The sequence below is a fragment of the Zonotrichia albicollis genome, chromosome Z (assembly GCF_047830755.1).
Source record: "Zonotrichia albicollis isolate bZonAlb1 chromosome Z, bZonAlb1.hap1, whole genome shotgun sequence".
Classification (NCBI taxonomy): Eukaryota; Metazoa; Chordata; class Aves; order Passeriformes; family Passerellidae; genus Zonotrichia; species Zonotrichia albicollis.
The window spans coordinates 67927643-67943797 of NC_133860.1; the positions used below are offsets into that span (position 1 = coordinate 67927643).

General features: G+C 38.0%; 1 protein-coding gene across 2 annotated transcripts in view; it reads right to left on the minus strand.

Annotated features, from left to right (window-relative positions):
* The window catches only part of TEK (TEK receptor tyrosine kinase), a 37938-nt gene that overhangs the window by 2674 nt on the left and 19109 nt on the right, over positions 1–16155 (minus strand). The window contains exons 4-20 of one of the 2 annotated variants that reach the window (XM_005493131.4): positions 14226–14378; positions 13202–13333; positions 11906–12046; positions 11574–11702; positions 10469–10623; positions 10069–10210; positions 9540–9701; positions 8612–8746; positions 7552–7845; positions 5995–6294; positions 5339–5496; positions 3861–4071; positions 2807–2917; positions 2282–2472; positions 1714–1827; positions 756–826; positions 148–188 (exon numbers count right to left, since the gene is read on the minus strand). In XM_005493131.4, the coding sequence (XP_005493188.1) occupies positions 148–188; positions 756–826; positions 1714–1827; positions 2282–2472; positions 2807–2917; positions 3861–4071; positions 5339–5496; positions 5995–6294; positions 7552–7845; positions 8612–8746; positions 9540–9701; positions 10069–10210; positions 10469–10623; positions 11574–11702; positions 11906–12046; positions 13202–13333; positions 14226–14378 (2640 nt within the window). The remainder of the gene's footprint in view (positions 1–147; positions 189–755; positions 827–1713; positions 1828–2281; positions 2473–2806; positions 2918–3860; positions 4072–5338; positions 5497–5994; positions 6295–7551; positions 7846–8611; positions 8747–9539; positions 9702–10068; positions 10211–10468; positions 10624–11573; positions 11703–11905; positions 12047–13201; positions 13334–14225; positions 14379–16155) is intronic. The other variant, XM_014271352.3, reaches the window with a different exon arrangement.

A 16155-nucleotide genomic window follows, 5' to 3' on the forward strand; every position in this document is an offset into this window, starting at 1 on the left:
GCATACTGAACTTAAATAAAATGCAGGAGAATAAAACAGAAATAAAATAGAAGTCTATTGTGAAGCAATATTTTTTAAAAGACTGAGTGAATAGAGCTGCCTTGGTGCAGATTGTTTATTTGTGCAGTAAAAAATTCAGACACTTACCTAAACTAACAATTTCCCATAAGAGGACACCATATGACCATCTGCAACAGAGGGATATTATGAAGTGCAACAAGAATTAATATTTTTAAATGGTAGGTAGTTTTGCTAGTGTTCAGGGAAGTGTGATGTTTTTCTGTAGTTTTTATAAAGTTTTGTATAATGATGGGGCTTGTAGAATCAGAAAACAGGAAAATTGGCAAAATTAATTCACTTTGAGTCAACCAAAGACATTTATCAGATTGTGAGCTTTCAGCAAATACTGAAATTACATAATTTCTTTTCCAAATACAATTTCTAGTTTCCTAAATAAAATACAAATTTCTTCTGGATTTTCCAAATATTCATCAGGTCTCAAATTTTGAATAAGAAGTACAGCTGAAGTAGCAGGGCACATCCAAGTAGTTTGTGAACACAGAACTTGATCACACTCTGAGGAAGAAATAAAAGTAACTTTTTTGTTATGGGTTTTATTTTTTGTTTACATTGCTTACTTATGGTGACATTACTACTGACTATTTTGAGTTAAGAGTGGATGTCTCATGCTAGTTACCAACCTTTCCTTCATAAGGAAAAATATTTTTTTTAATGCCACTTGAACACATACTTACACATCACTATTTGTGGTGTAAACACTGTAATTCAAAGATTCAATTGCCATCCATCGCACTGGAAGCCGTCCCTAGAAATTATTTAATGAAAGTTTATTTTTCACTTGCTGGTATAGCTATATTGCAGTTTATATGCCAACAATCATTCTGTGTTGCCTTAGTGAAAACTGACTTTATGCAAGTAAACTTTATCAAGTAAATAAACTTACTAAACTTGAGCTGTTTTACAGAAGAAATTCTGTATTGTGAGAGTGGTGAGACACTGAAACAGGTTTTCCAGAGAAGCTGTGGATGTGGGAGTGTTCAAGGCCAAGTTGAATGGGGCTCGGAGTAACCTAGTGTAGTGAAAGCTGGGGTTGGAACTAGAGGGTGTTGAAGGTACCTTTCCAAACAAATCATTCCATGATCCTATGATTATATGATTTGCTTCCCAAAGGAACAGTTCACATGAAAGTTAATAAAAGAATTATCCAATCAGCATCAAGGTGAAATGTAAATAATACCTCAGACGATGCCTCTGACCGTCGTGTTGCCTTGACAACACAGTGCTATTTCTGGTCTTTAGCTACATCATGCTTACTACATATCTTCTTTTAGATCTTCCAAGCACTAGTTCTGGACACATCCTGATGTACGTCTGGTTACCTTCTTGCTAATATTTGCCTTGTTCAATAGAATTAGACCAGCTTGACTCATCTATTTTACTGTCATTCATATTCATATAAATAATTTTAAATTACATTTTATATTATAGACATGGTATAGGATTTATTTACAAGTAGATGGATTTATGTGTATATTAATAAGCATTCATATTTTACATGGCAATTAATAAAATTTAAAAAATTAGTTCTGTAATACCCATAAATTTGCATTTTTCTTCATATGGAAACACAGATTAAGAAATAAGAAAGCAAAATTAAGAAAACAGATTGTATCAATTTATGTTAATCCTTACCATGGTCTTCTTAACGTAAACTTCCTGACCTCTTGATAAACCAAAGTCAGCTATTTTTGCAACATAATTTTCTCCAACCAAGATGTTTCTTGCTGCCAAATCTCGATGAATAAACTAAAATAATGATGATGATAATGATAACACTAATAGTAATAATAATAATAATAATAATAATAATAATAATAATAATAATAATAATAATAATAATGTAATAAAATAAGGGAATCAGTATAATTGAGTTTTACATGTATTAATTTACTGCTATATTGAAAATTTCAACCCTTTGGAATAAGAACATAAAACAAAGAAATTGGCTTAGTATGTCACTACCAAGAACATTTAAACTTTATCTGAAAATGAAAGCTGTTAACTACCATGTTGTTTTAAGTTTTAATGCCTCTTCCATGATTCCCCATGATGTATTTGATAAGTTTAAATAGAGACAACAAAATAAGTCTCATTCAGTGTGTGCTATAGAAGCTAAAATTAAAAATTAATGTAATTAAAGGGCGCATTCCCTGGAAAATTATTTTCCATGCTTTCAGTGGGTAGAGAGTTGAAGACTGACCTGTTTCTGGCTCAAGTAGTCCATCCCTCTGGCAACATCTGCTGCAAAATGCAGAAGTTGCTGAGAGGAAAGTGTAGATGCAGTACTGTTGGCAATAGCAAATGCTGGGTCTGTCTCTAGTACTCTGCTTTTCCGAAGGAAGTCCAGTAAATTTCCATGGGGAGCATATTCAATAGCAAGGTAAAGATATCCTAACAAAACATCAGATAATGAGCATATCACAAAGTAAGAGATGGTCAGTAATAGTTTTGGGCAATTTACACTACCTTGAGTGGAAAAAGAAAACAAACACTGGAGTGAAATGTCAAACAGGCTAATTTCTAGGAGTAAAGGAGAATTTTGAGCCAGTGTTGAACATAATTTCTGGAGTATTAATGTGGGCTTGTAGATCTAAACACAAGTTTATCTGACTTTTTAACAAAAGTTGCAAGAGGCCTGCTAGTGTTTCTCTGGACTGTGTGGGCTATATTGTGAGAGGGCTTTTTAAACTAATTTTTAAAGTACATGCATTCAGTAGCATCTTACCCCTATGCTCACATGCTCCCAAAAGATTTATGATGTTGGGATGATGACCAAGTTTACAAAGAACTTCAAGTTCTCCAGCAAAATCTCTGTGATCATCTTTTGAGGCATACTCTGAAAATCAAAAAAGCACACATTTACATTTTAGTTGTAACTGACTTTATAACAATGCATTTTTTAAATTATGAGGACTCCACGTTGCTTGGGTTATTACTTTTTGAACTCCAGTAGAAAGAGAAAAACTGTAAGGTACATTAGTATTTACAGAAAAAAAATTAGGATTTTTCAATCAGAAGAAAAAATTGTGAGGAACAAGTGTCTGTAGAAGCTGTCTGCAGAGAAAGGAAGTATCTTAACACACCCTATCACTATCCTTCTTACTTGAGAGTGTAAAATGTTGTAGCAGATCATATTAAAAAGGAGCTGCTTAAAAATCCTTCCATATGTGTGCTGTTGATTATTTCTGCCAGTATGCAGACATTGGCTATTTTTAAATTAATCGTCACACTTAAAAGTGTTTTTCAATTTGCCTAGATAATGACCTGGAGAATTACAATAAAACATGTACATTCTTGCAGTATTGTACACATTGTAGCTCTGTCTGGAATGTAGCTGTCATGCCCAGTGAAGAAAAAGAAAGGTAATGATGCCCATGGTATGTGCATATATAGATGCTTAGATGCAGTTGTCTCTGAAGAGCTATAGTGAGCAACATGAACTAATGCTGTGCCCCAAGACATGCTCTCTGCTCCTGTCTATCCAATGCACCTTGCCTTGCAGATGAACTCACGTGAAGCTCATACTGGTCCATGAATTGAAAAATACACGATGGTTAATCCTATCAACCACTGAGGAGAAATGGAAACCAACTTTACCCGTCAGAAATACAGCTGTTGACAAATCTTGGCCTATTGACACCTGATACAATTTAAATTGCAACTTTGAATATTTATTTTAGCTTTAAAAGAGGGCTGCTAAGCATTTTGTATGACAGAGAAACATTTGAAATACACAATCAAGAAATCTCTTTAGTCACAGAATCCCTGGTTTTTACTACCTTTCATCCTTTTTATTGCAGCATCCATGCGTAAGCCATCTTTCTTAATGCGTGCTTTCAGGACTTGCCCAAAGTTACCTTCCCCGATCACATCTTGAAATTTTATGTCATTCCATTCAAGAACTGGATAAATAGTAGGATCTGGACTGTTTTTGGCTTTCCTACTCAGAGTGAGAGTACCTGAGTTAAACTGCAGAGCTGGCTCTTCCCTCTGCAACGGAATTAAGAAAATGACATTAACTGTGATTCCTACCTCACTGAGCAATGCCCTGATTGCATTCCAAAATGCCTGTGCTCACTCATCTCCACACACACACACACACACACACACACACACACACACACACACACACACACACCTCAATCCATCTCAATCCATCTCTTACACATACAGCAGACTGAGTACATTAGACAGTTACATCTACTTTAGCTGCAACAAGCAGTTCTGCCCAGATCCACAAAATTAATCAGGCTTCTAAACTGATCCTTTTAGATCTGGGCCTTCTGAACAGTTTATAATAATTTTGAAGATGAAGGACATGGGCAAAAATAATGTGATAAAACTGATCTCAAAACCAGTTATAAGTTTCAGCTTTAAGCTTAATCTCATATTAGGTTTTAATTAAATCTTGTGCTGGTCAGGCTGAGCAGGAAAGGTGATGCAAGAAGAAGCAAGAAAATAAAAAGAGAGAGGAAATTATCTTCCTCTATGCTTAAGGAGACAACTCGTCTTCATTACACATTCTCATGAAATACTGCTGTGGGAAAAGTTTTAGGACTAGGAGACAAAGCTATTCTGTGTGGCCTGCAGTCTGATCATAGAATTGGGTGAGGCCCTCACCCATGTTTCTGAAAAAATCGAATTAGATATGAAGGAGCTCTTTGGGCCAGCTTCATTGTGCTCCACAGGTTCCCCTCTGGAGGCAGAGAAAAGCAGCAGAAAGCAGAGTGATTTAGAGACTGCGGCAGGACACAAAGAAATATGTGTCTATAGAGAGATATCTCCTTGTGATGTTAAAATCTTCAGCAATTTCCTCACAGCCAAAACTGTGATGTTGCCATTGATAGATCCCTGGTGTACTGTCCCTAGGTTGAAAATGGATGAGCATGTATCAGCAGCTGCTGATGCTCAAAAGCAGCATTAAATATTCGGTAGTTTTCAAAATCAGGCATGATTTCATAGAGGCAGAACAGGCTCCTCTATTCTTTCTGGCTTGGTACTTGTCATACACAAGTGTGACAAGGCAAAAGAGGGAGCACAGCACATGGTCTGCAAACATTTTTTCAAGTCAAGTTTTCTACCTCCTAGCCTGCAACTGTGCCCTATTAGCTTTAGCTTTGAGGTCACTAGTAGAGAAGCTTTACAACAAAGAGAAGAGAGTGTTTGGGAAATCCAGGAAAAAGAAATTGGAAGAAAACACAGGAAAAGATGAGCTAAAGTTAATAACCAAACTGACACAGGAAAGCTGGAAACCCACCACTACATTTTGGAAAGCCTGAGCCATTCGACGCTGGAAGTTGGCTCGCTTTAGCTGCAGCATGATGAGAAAGGCAAGGAGAATTGTTACACAGGTCATCCCTGCAGATCCAAGGATAGCAATAAGCAGCATTTTGCCTCCTTTTGATTCATATGGAGCTGTTGAGGAAGGACAAAAAATTCATCATCATTTTCAGCTTATTCTGGATTTAGCAATACATTAGCCATGTGTAATTGAATACTCCTCTCTTGTAAACTGTTTAAAAAGCTAAGGATACATCATGTTGTTTTCCAAAAATGTCAGAAACATTGAATGCTCTGAATTTCAGGTGTACGAGCAGCTAAATATTCTATTTCATTCAGTCAAAGCAGAGATGAGGCCACATTCAGTGATCTAATGATCTTGCTGTATGCAGCTCTTCATTTTTTTAGTCACTGGGCTCTTTTTAGTGCATATAGAGAAATGGTGCATGTTGTCACTTCATCAATACCATGCAGTGAAATAAGAATTAAATTTTGGTGGTTGTGTGTTGTGTGTCAGAATTAATAGCAAAAGAAAACTCAGATTAAAACATTAGTATTATGATAATGTCTTAGCTAACTAGTTTATACAACCAGTCCTGGCTTGTGCAAATCCAGTGTGGTGGATTAACTAACCTTTTGTTTCTGGAAGAGTCCTCAGTTCAAATGATGTGTTCGGGTTGCTCAAGCCAATGTTGTTCTGAGCATTAATCTGAACCTGGTACACAGTGTCTGGCTCGAGGCCCTTGAGCTGATATTGAGTAATGCTGGTGTTCTTTATGATAATATCAACGTGGTTGTACTCAGCCTTGCCATAAATTTTGTAGCTGATGATGATGGAGGAGATGGAATGACCCTCAGCAGCTGTCCAAGAGATGACTGAGGACGTGTCTGTGGTGTTAGAAAACCTGATGTTGTTCGGTGCAGGAGGTATTCCTGAGAACAAACAAAACACATAAGGCATTGGCGTGTACATCCACCTCATTCTCCTTTCCACAGAGAACAAAACATTTTCCTCGGTGCTTTTGCTGTTCAAAGCACAATTTGTTGATTAGCTATGGTAACTGAATGCAATAATTTTATGATCTTGATGTGCTGTCATCCTTGTAGCAGTATTTCATACTTCCAGCAGAGGTTGGAGCGGCATTCAACATACTCTCTTGGATGAAGATACACATCCTCTGAGCTGTATGCAAGCACACCATATTTCCTTTCAGATTAATGCAAGAAGGATTAATATCCTTCTATACTGTATCATCATTCCCTTGTAATTCCCATGTCCTGTACTTTCTCTGCTTCAGAGAGCAATTACCTGTCAGGCTGTTAGAAAGAAAGGAAATTGATACCAACACTTCCAAAAATCTAATCAGAAAACTACCAGCAGGGGTGAGTGCTACACTTGCAGATGCAACCATGAATATTAAGCTAAGTACCTTCGCCTGGAAAACAGTACCCTTATGTGGTTCTTAGTGCAGTTTGGTGTCAGAGCTCAGGGAAATGGAGAGTCCCATGACAGCCATTTATACTTCCACTAACACATGTAGGATTTCAGTGAGGGCCTCCTTACATGACCTTTAAGGAGGAAGAAGCCCACCTTTCCAGTGTGTGGTAAGGGCAGTGTCACCTCTCAGCCATTCAGATGGACAGCTGTTCAGATGGTACTTCATTCAGATAGGGCGTTTGTTGTGGTGTTGTGAAAGCACAGCGCTCACACTCAGGGAGTTCAAGGGCGGTCTTCAGTGTAGCACACTTAACTACTCTTTGCTCACAGGGGTTTTACCTTGCATTGTATCTTCTCTTCTTTAAGTGCTGACTATTTCTGTATGGTCATGGCCGAATTGAGTAACAAAAGAGCTTGGAGTAGTGAACTCTGATGGCTCATCATTCTGAGGAGGAAAAAATGCTACTTGTGTCAGAAGCATTAGTCGCACTGAAATGAAGATGTGGATTCTCAAGCTTGTTTTTCTCCATTTAAAAGAAACCCACATTAGTAGTTCCTGACAATTTCCAGCAGAAGAATTCTTTTGGATGCTGAGCTTTCCAAATTATAGCAATAACAACTGTAAGTGATCATGAGGAACTAAGAGTTACCAAAATAAAGGATTACATTTAATGTAGTCATCAAGTGACAATTAGTCTGATCACTGGGGGTAACATGAAGAATTAAACAGAAGGATGTGAATCAGCACTTACTGTCACTGAAAGTCCATGCATACAGATAGTTGCTCCATTCTCCTTGGGACCTGGTGTTCACCCGTACCCTGCACATGTATTGCTGTCTAGGCTCAAGATCTTTAATGATCAAGGTGGACATATTTCCTGGCACTTGAGTAATAACACTGCTCTCGTCACCGTTGTCATTCACGCTCTTCCTTTCCACTTCAACACGAATATCATCCTCTGTCCTCAGTGTTAAGGGATGCCATGATAAATTCAGTGATGTCATACTTTTTGGAAAGAGAGTGATACCTTCTGGTGGAGGAAGACCTTGGAAAAGCCACAGTGAAACAGGGAACAACATTTCATGTCTGGTATCTAAGCTAAAGTAGGGGTACAGTTATTCCCAGCCCCTTGCCCCAGTTTGGGGTGACATAGGGTAATTCTCTCAGCCATCCCACATAATTTGGCTGAAGTTACGTCTAAGAGGTGTTGATAGTCCCACAGTATCTTAGCAACAGATGATGTGCCAATAAAATGGCATCTTCAATGAGCTGGTGTTGCAGATGCACTTTTTAGATGTGAGAAGCCAACAGTTGTTGTCTTGCTAGGTAAGTCCTGGTGCAATCCTCATTTATTCTGTATGTCTGTATTCAGTTTGTTTAGTTTGGGATCTGTCCTAAATTAACTAAAAACTGTCCAGCTTGTTAAACATCTTCAGTTTTAAAGTAAATTGATCTAACACTAGGAGGAAGGACTGCAAAAAAGTGATTCGTATATCCAACTCTGTTGCGTAGCCAGCCAAAATATATAATTTTTCCTTTCCTAGATGCCTCATCTCTAAATCAGGGAAAATAATAGCTCTGCTTTTTTCTAGTTTTCTTCACCTCTGTTTTTTGATTTGTTTTTTTCTTTTCCTTCCTTTTTTTTTTTTTAATAATGTCCCTTTGCCTGAGATTCTTTTGAAAGAGTCTACAAGTTTTCAAGTGCAACTTTCTTTACTCAAGTGAAAGTGTTATGACAGAGATCAGGGAACAGACAGCAGAGAAAAAGAGCTGAAATACCCCATTTGTGAGAAACCACAGTGATCCCTTACCAAGTGCAGCTGTTGTGAAGCTGGCCTGCGGTCCAGGATGGCCTTCTCCACCTTCCCCTTGCCGACTTAGCTGAACACAGAACTGATACTCTGTTTTGGGTTCCAAATTGTCCAGTCTTTTAGTTGTGCCTTTTACTGACAATAAAAGTTAAAAGTAAGTAAAGCCATGGCCCGTGTTGAAATATGTTATGGAAGAAAATGTTTGGAAAATACAAGATAAGATACACAGACTCCTTTTTTTGTTGTTGTTCTTGATTCAGTAAGATAAACTAATTAGAAGTATAATGTAACTATTTTTAATTTGAGCTCTAACCCCATCCAAAGGTTGCTTCACCTGCCATTCTTTCAGGACAAAACAATACTGATTGCTTAGTCAATGTCCTTTCTGTACACAGATTTTGGGTTATACTGATGTAGTGACAACTGTTCTTAAAGGTCCTGGAATGTTTCCTGTAGTATTTTAGGCTGTGCATAAAATTTGAAAGCATAGCTGGAGGAGGTCATCCAACTCATAAGCAGGTTTCATTTTGCCTATACCATTATTTTTGGTAAGTTATTAGTCTCTCTAGGGATACAATGAACACAATGCAAGATGGTAGATGCCCCAGCATGTCTCCATACTGCCCACTGCCTTTGAAAATCTTCCATTTACATGGACATTTAAAACAGCTGGGCCCAATACTGAGTGCACTTAATCCTAAGGAAGGAGTGGAAAACCTTTTGTTCCTGAAATGAATATATGCTTTCAACAACCATTGCTGTAACACATCCACATGAACATTATGTGTAGTAATAAACAGTCACACATCCAGTCACAAAATTTCTATGCATTGTAGAGTCTTTTGAGGCTAATCAAGAACAGAAACACATGAAGTTTCAGTTGGTAGGTGGAGTTTGTCTTTAAGGGAATTAAAGAATATCCTCTTACCTTCCACAGACATCCAGGACTGATAACGTTTTGCTGGCTTGTACAGAAGTTTTGTTGACACAACAGGTCCATCTCCATTGTGTAACTCAGCATTGATATCAATAATGAGAAAATTATGTCCTCTGTCTGTCAGCCTCGGAGCATACTGTGGCACAGGAGGAACTGAACAAGAATGCATGTATTAAACTAACCTTTTAGTTCCCTATATCAGTAAGACTCTCGTTATTCCTAGATCTGTAGGAAAATGAAAGATGCTCTTCAAAACTCGCATAAAATAGATGGGGCTTTATGCACTAAAGCTGATAGTTAAGATTTAAAAAAACCTTGGGTGTTCTTCTAAATCTTGTCATCACACTTATTCTTTCAATATACATAATTAGTATGTTACTTATAATGGATTTCTGTTCATATTCTAACTGTAAATATTTATTCAGGCATTTTCCAGCAGTGCAGAGAAAGCTCAGACATGCTAAAGTATAAAGCTGTGCTTAAAATTAGAGAGACAAGGACACTTGAAGAAAGCTTTTACCTTTGACTGTAACTTGAAATGGTTTCTCTGCCATTCCTGCTACTGTCTGCACACTGCAAACCCAAGTTCCTGTATCACCTGGCAGGACTCGGTTAATTCTAAACATGGCTTCAGAATGATTACTGGTGGAAATTTCATCAGGCTGAAATGACAAAAAGATGTACAGGACCTGAAAAATTTGGGCATTTTGGAGTGTTCCAATGATGCTTTGAGTTTAGTGATATCTATAAAAAGCATCTAAAATGGTCAACTTCATATTTTCATATGTGCCGAGAAGTTCATGGGGTACTCCAGAATACCAAAATTTCATATTATGCTTGAAAACCATAGTATGCATTAACTACAGAGAAAGTCAATATAAACATTAGAAATAGCAGGAAGCAATTGATCAGGAGCCTACCCTCAGAACAGTTCCATCTTGCTTCAAGAGTTTGAATTCTTCAGATTTTGGAAGTGGCATCCCTGTTGCTATACAAAACGGTTTGAACTCGACGCCAGAATTGAGTTCCACAGGATCTAGTAAGTTCACTATCTGAGGCGAAAGATCTGCTGAACCTACACAAGATATAATGTCACCCTTCTAACAGACATTTTAAAAGACAGGTTTAGGTGTGCAGGCAGTGTAGGTGTCTGGTTCTGCCTTCCCTCATGTGGGCATATGCAAGAATCACGATTCTCAAAGACAACATTTTTACATCGTTTTATATATAACGTGAGAAGGAACAAACCCTGTGTTCACTCGTCTTTATTTTTCTGATCCCTCTCCTCCTCTTTGTTGTTCACATTTTAAGCACAAACAGTCTAGCCATGGCAAAATCAAGCACATATTTTGTTCTGAATATACAGTACCTCCTTGCTCTCTATTTTGACTGCTTGTAAGACGAGACAGATTGTAACAGTATAATTTGGCTGGTTGGATCAGAGCCTTATTTCTCTGTTTGGTTTTGTTCTTGAAAAGTTTCACAAATCAGCAGTGAATTTGTCACTTTATTTATCTAGCTAAAATAATAAATGCTGAGTGCATCTTATAGAATACCTTGTCTGAATCCAATGAGACAAGGTGTGTTCAGCTTTGTAAATTCAACTTTCTCCCAGAGAGACAGAGAAGTTTTAAACTTTGGTGTTGTCTTAGTGTCTCAGTCACCACTTTCAGATCATGAAGCTCATGGTATAGGCATGTATGCAGCCAACCAAGAGGTAGGTTATGATAAATTACCATGAGTTTATACAAAAAGCTGGATGTGCAGGTTCTGTCAAGGATTAATGTTAAGATCAATCAAGTCCTATGGAGTAAAGCTTGAAAATCTAATGATGTCATCCTGATAAATGCAACATATAGGTCAGAGGCTTAAAAATACTGTATTACAATGAGGCTGGGCAGAAGTGTCTGTGCTCCTGGAAAGTAGTAGGTGGAGCAAGAATACCAGCCTGGAATGGTAATGCTGTACCAGCATTAAGATCTGTTTTAGTTACACTGGGAACAACCATTTAATACCTTACTTTACCTTTTTTTTCACATTGTGGACCATGCCATCCGAAGGAGCAGATGCAGCCCTTAAATCTGTCGCATGTTCCTCGATTGTGGCAATTACATTTGAGTTTGCAATCTGACCCATAAAACCCAGGTTTGCATTCTGCAAATACATATGTTGCAGTTAGTGCAAAAGTGCTAGAAAATGGAAAATGTCTTCCAGTATTTTTCAGTCTCATTACAGAAAAAAACTTTTAACATGACTGTAAAATATATCATCTATTACTCTTCTCTGTTGGTTCCCTTCTGTATTTCCTGTGTGCAGAACATTAAGGATCCTCCCATTCTTTTTTTTTTTCACTATACCTTTATCACATTCCAGTCCCATCCATCCTGTGGCACAAGAACAACCATATGGATCTGGTAGACAGAACATAAAGTTTCTGCAGCCATAATTTTCTTTACAGGTCTCTTCACATGTTTTGCCAAAAGTGTTGGCTCCACAAGCTGTTGAAGGGAGAGAAGGAAATAATAACCCAATGGCATTGTCCATGAAAGAGCTAGTGCTTCTTATGATACTGCACTAGACAAGAGAAAACATGAATTCAAATTAAAAATAGCACTTTGACCATTCAAATATATTAACAATCACAGCAACTTAAGCAACAGCTGTTCTAATAGTCGAGTACAGGCAGCAGAAACAATTTTCTCACTGTGAGGATCTGTCAGCCAAGTACCCTTGTTTTAGATCTATGGGGACACAGATTCAGCAATAAAGTGTGTTTATGAGTCTCTCTAATGTAAAATGGACAAGCAGTGCCATGAAACACAAATCTTCTTAGTGGTGAATGCACACAAAACTGCTGATGTCAAGGTTTTGCTTCAAGGATAAGAGCAGCTCTATGCTGGAGTGCTTTAGTGCCAACTATTCCAACAGCTTAGCTCTAGTATTTTCCGCACTGCAATTCAGTCAAATAAAAGCATACATATTTAGCAATGAACCCAAATGATGCTTGGAGAAGTCAAAACACTGTGATGCCCACTCTAACTTTTCCAGAATCCAAACTACTTGCCACACACACAGATTTGCACAAAAATATATACACTGTTAATGTCCCTACAGAGACAAAGCACCCTGTGAGCACATTAGCAGCTTCTTCAGAAGCAGCCAAGGAATCTCTAGCACATTTCCTAGTGCCCATGTATCCTTAAGGTGTCCTCTACCAATATGCATTTAAGTTAGTCAGCATCACTGAGCACATGCATTTCAAGGGAGTCATAGCACAGCCCAGATTGGAAGTGACCTCCAAAGATCATCTGGTCCAGCCTTTTGTGAGAAAAGGAGCCTAGGAGATATTAGGTAGCATACTGTCCAAGTGCATATTGATCAAGAAGTGTTGGAAACATTCATCATCCCTAGCAAAATAGTCTCTACTAGGTGAAGAGAGAAAGAGAGAAATTAAATCACAGCTGCAAGAACAACCAGAACAGAATTCAGGATTCATCTCACCCAATACTGTCCTATCTCTAGCACCAGCTGTAAATGCTGCAGCTTTCAAGAATAAAACCAGGTACTCTGTATGATGCTTCCCTCAATAATATGCCAGTTTCTTTTACTGAGATCAAATTAATAAGCAATCCCTGAAAATATTATCAACTTACCTTTCTCACATGTTTTTCCCATAAAACCTGGAGGACAGATGCATTCCCCAGTATCTTCATGACAAATGCCATTGTTTGTGCAGGAAGGGCAGTGGAAGCTACAGGAAGGGCCCCATTTCTCAGCTTCACATCCTTTTATGGAAAAATATAATGACATATTCGTTGTCTTGTTATTCAGTAACCCTTCAAATTGTAATATTCTTTTCAGAGCAAACAGTAAAATACATAAAAGTACAAGCTATATGGAACCCTACATGCCAGCCAACTGGACCATTGTTGTTAGTAAGGTAGCAGTAGCTTCAAAATCCAAATTTGGGGCATTATATTTATTTATTCACAACTCCTGGAACTATTGTGTGGATATTCATGAATAAATGTGTATTACCATCACAAATATTTTCTATACACTGTAAGATATTTGAACAGCTATCTTTTTTTCACATCAAATTTATATTTATGTCCAAGTTAACAGAATATAATTTTCTTTATATCTGATGGACACAGCTGCTGAGTAGCAAAGTATGTAAAATGTTTGTTGGAAAATATCCCAACTCATTCTTTCATCCAGTAGGAAGTGAACCTTAAGAGCTAATTAAAACTAAGGTAGTTTGTTAAGTTATAATAATGTATACTAAAGATGATGAACCCTAGGATAAGTGAGTTATGGATATAACCCACCATGGAGAACATAGAGACTCAGTGAAGAATTACCTCTTTTATTAATTTGTGGTGTTTGCAAAGCTGAGATGCTGAAAAAAGAGCTAGCTGTCCTGGCAGTAGCTAAGATGAGCTCAACTTAAATCTGATGGGGTGTGTGTTTGTTCTCTCAGCTGTTGGCATCAATATCAGCTTATACCAAAGGCCCTTGGTACGAAACTTTATTCTGACATAATCTGATAGCAGCAAATGTCAAGAAATATTTTGGTCCTTATTTGGGCAATATGAATGAAACAAAGTGAAACAATATGTTGCATTTCAGATTAATTTTGGCTATTAATCATCACCACATATTAATAGAACTTACGTCTTACAATAAGCCTCGTGTAAGCAGAAGTAAAAAGGTTTCCTCCTATATATCTGGCAGAGTAAACCCCCGCATCCTGTGGTTGAACTTGAGGATAGGAGACTTCCAGCTCTCCCGGCACTTCATGCCTGGGCACAGAGTGGATGAAGGAGCCTGAGGAAGGAGCGCACAGATACCACAGACAGATGTCATTCACCCTCTAAATAAATACATAAGCTTACACTGGTAACCAAGGGACAGTTGGGGGAAGCAGCAGAATCTTTTTTAAAATTCATTATGAATTTTCTGACAACTCTAGCTACACTGGTTTTCCTAATTGGACAAGTGCAAGTAAAAAGGAAGAGACATCTTGACAGGATTTAGTAGATAAACAGGACAAACAACTTCACACTCAGCTTTGAGCTAGTGGTTAAGAGTGTTCGTTTTGTTTCTTGGTCTTTTCTGAAATAAAGGATAACAATCCACACGGATTCTAGGGTGGCTGGAATTGAAAAGCAAATGCCAACCAGGTGTAATTCAGTCTGACTAGCACAAAGATTTACTTGGGAGACAAAAGCAGGAAGAACTCAGCATGTTTTTATATTTTCCTCCCAGATTTAACACATTTCTGTTTCTTCCAGGTTTTTTCACCAAAGACCATTTTTATTTTATTCTAAGACTGCTGTGCTTGGTCATACATGTTTGTTAAATAAGGCAATAGTATTTGGTCTTCTTCCATCGCTCTTGGTCAACAAGTAACAACATTTGAGCTCTGGTTGCTGTCAAAGAGAAGCTGCATCCATTGAACTTCAGGACCCCCAGGAGTCTTTCCACTCCAGTCTGTGAGAGCAAGGCTGCTGCAGTAGTTTGATGCCAGGTCCAGCTAGATCTCATTAAAATATTTGTGCACATGCTAATCCACACTGTGCAAGCAAAGTCATCCACCAATATACCCACACAGCACAACTGTGATTTTATGACTACTGCATGTCCATATGACACTCACAAAAATAGCTTAGGTTGGAAGAAACCTGAAAGATCATCCAGTTTTGAACCCCCTGCCATGGGCAGGGACATCTTGCACTAGCTCAGGTTGCTCAGGGCCCCATCCAATCTGGCCTTGAACACTTCCAGTGGATGGAGAAAACTAACACTTCTGTGGACACCCTGTTCCAGCAATTTACTATGCTCACATACAAAAATTTTTTTCTTGTACCTGATCAAAACACACCCTTTATTTAGATTAAAGCCATTCCCCATTGTCATTGTCAAAAGTCCCTCTCTAGGTTTCCTTCAGCTCCCGTTAGCACTGAAAGGCTGCTGTAGAGGTCTCCCTCTGGACTTCTCCTGGCTGCAAATCCCAGCTTGCTCACATTAACAACCCAGTCTGATCTTAACAACCCAGACAGTCTGATCCTGTTCAGATTCACAAGCTCAAATGGCTGAATGACCATTACCAATGGTGCTCTCATGAATCAAATTGTCCTCATCTTCTACATTCCCTTACAGTCACACTGAAAATGCAACTTTTTTCTCTTTTTTCCCTTTTTTCACTTTTCTTAAATTATTTAGAAGGTAAACAGCATCAGGCAGGACCTCTGCTGTCTGTGACTATACATACTGTCAATTTGACTGTTGTCAAATTTCAGGCAGCCTAGAAACATAAAACTTTGCTGAGGATCATAACCAAAGCAGCCGAAAGACTGTAGGTCACTTTAGTCCATGACAGTCCATTCTCCATGAAAACAGAGCTAAATCAAAAGAACAAATAATTAAAGGAATTTGTTTTGAAACTGTGGGGCATTTTCTAGTGTCTTTTGAGTTAAAAGCCGCATAACAAACTTGACAACAAAGCATTAAGAAAGGCTTATGCTTACAGTCTGCTAAGCAAGGCTCGATTCTTATGACTTGTTTTCCAAGGTGTTATGCCAATGTCTTAAAGCAACCCTGT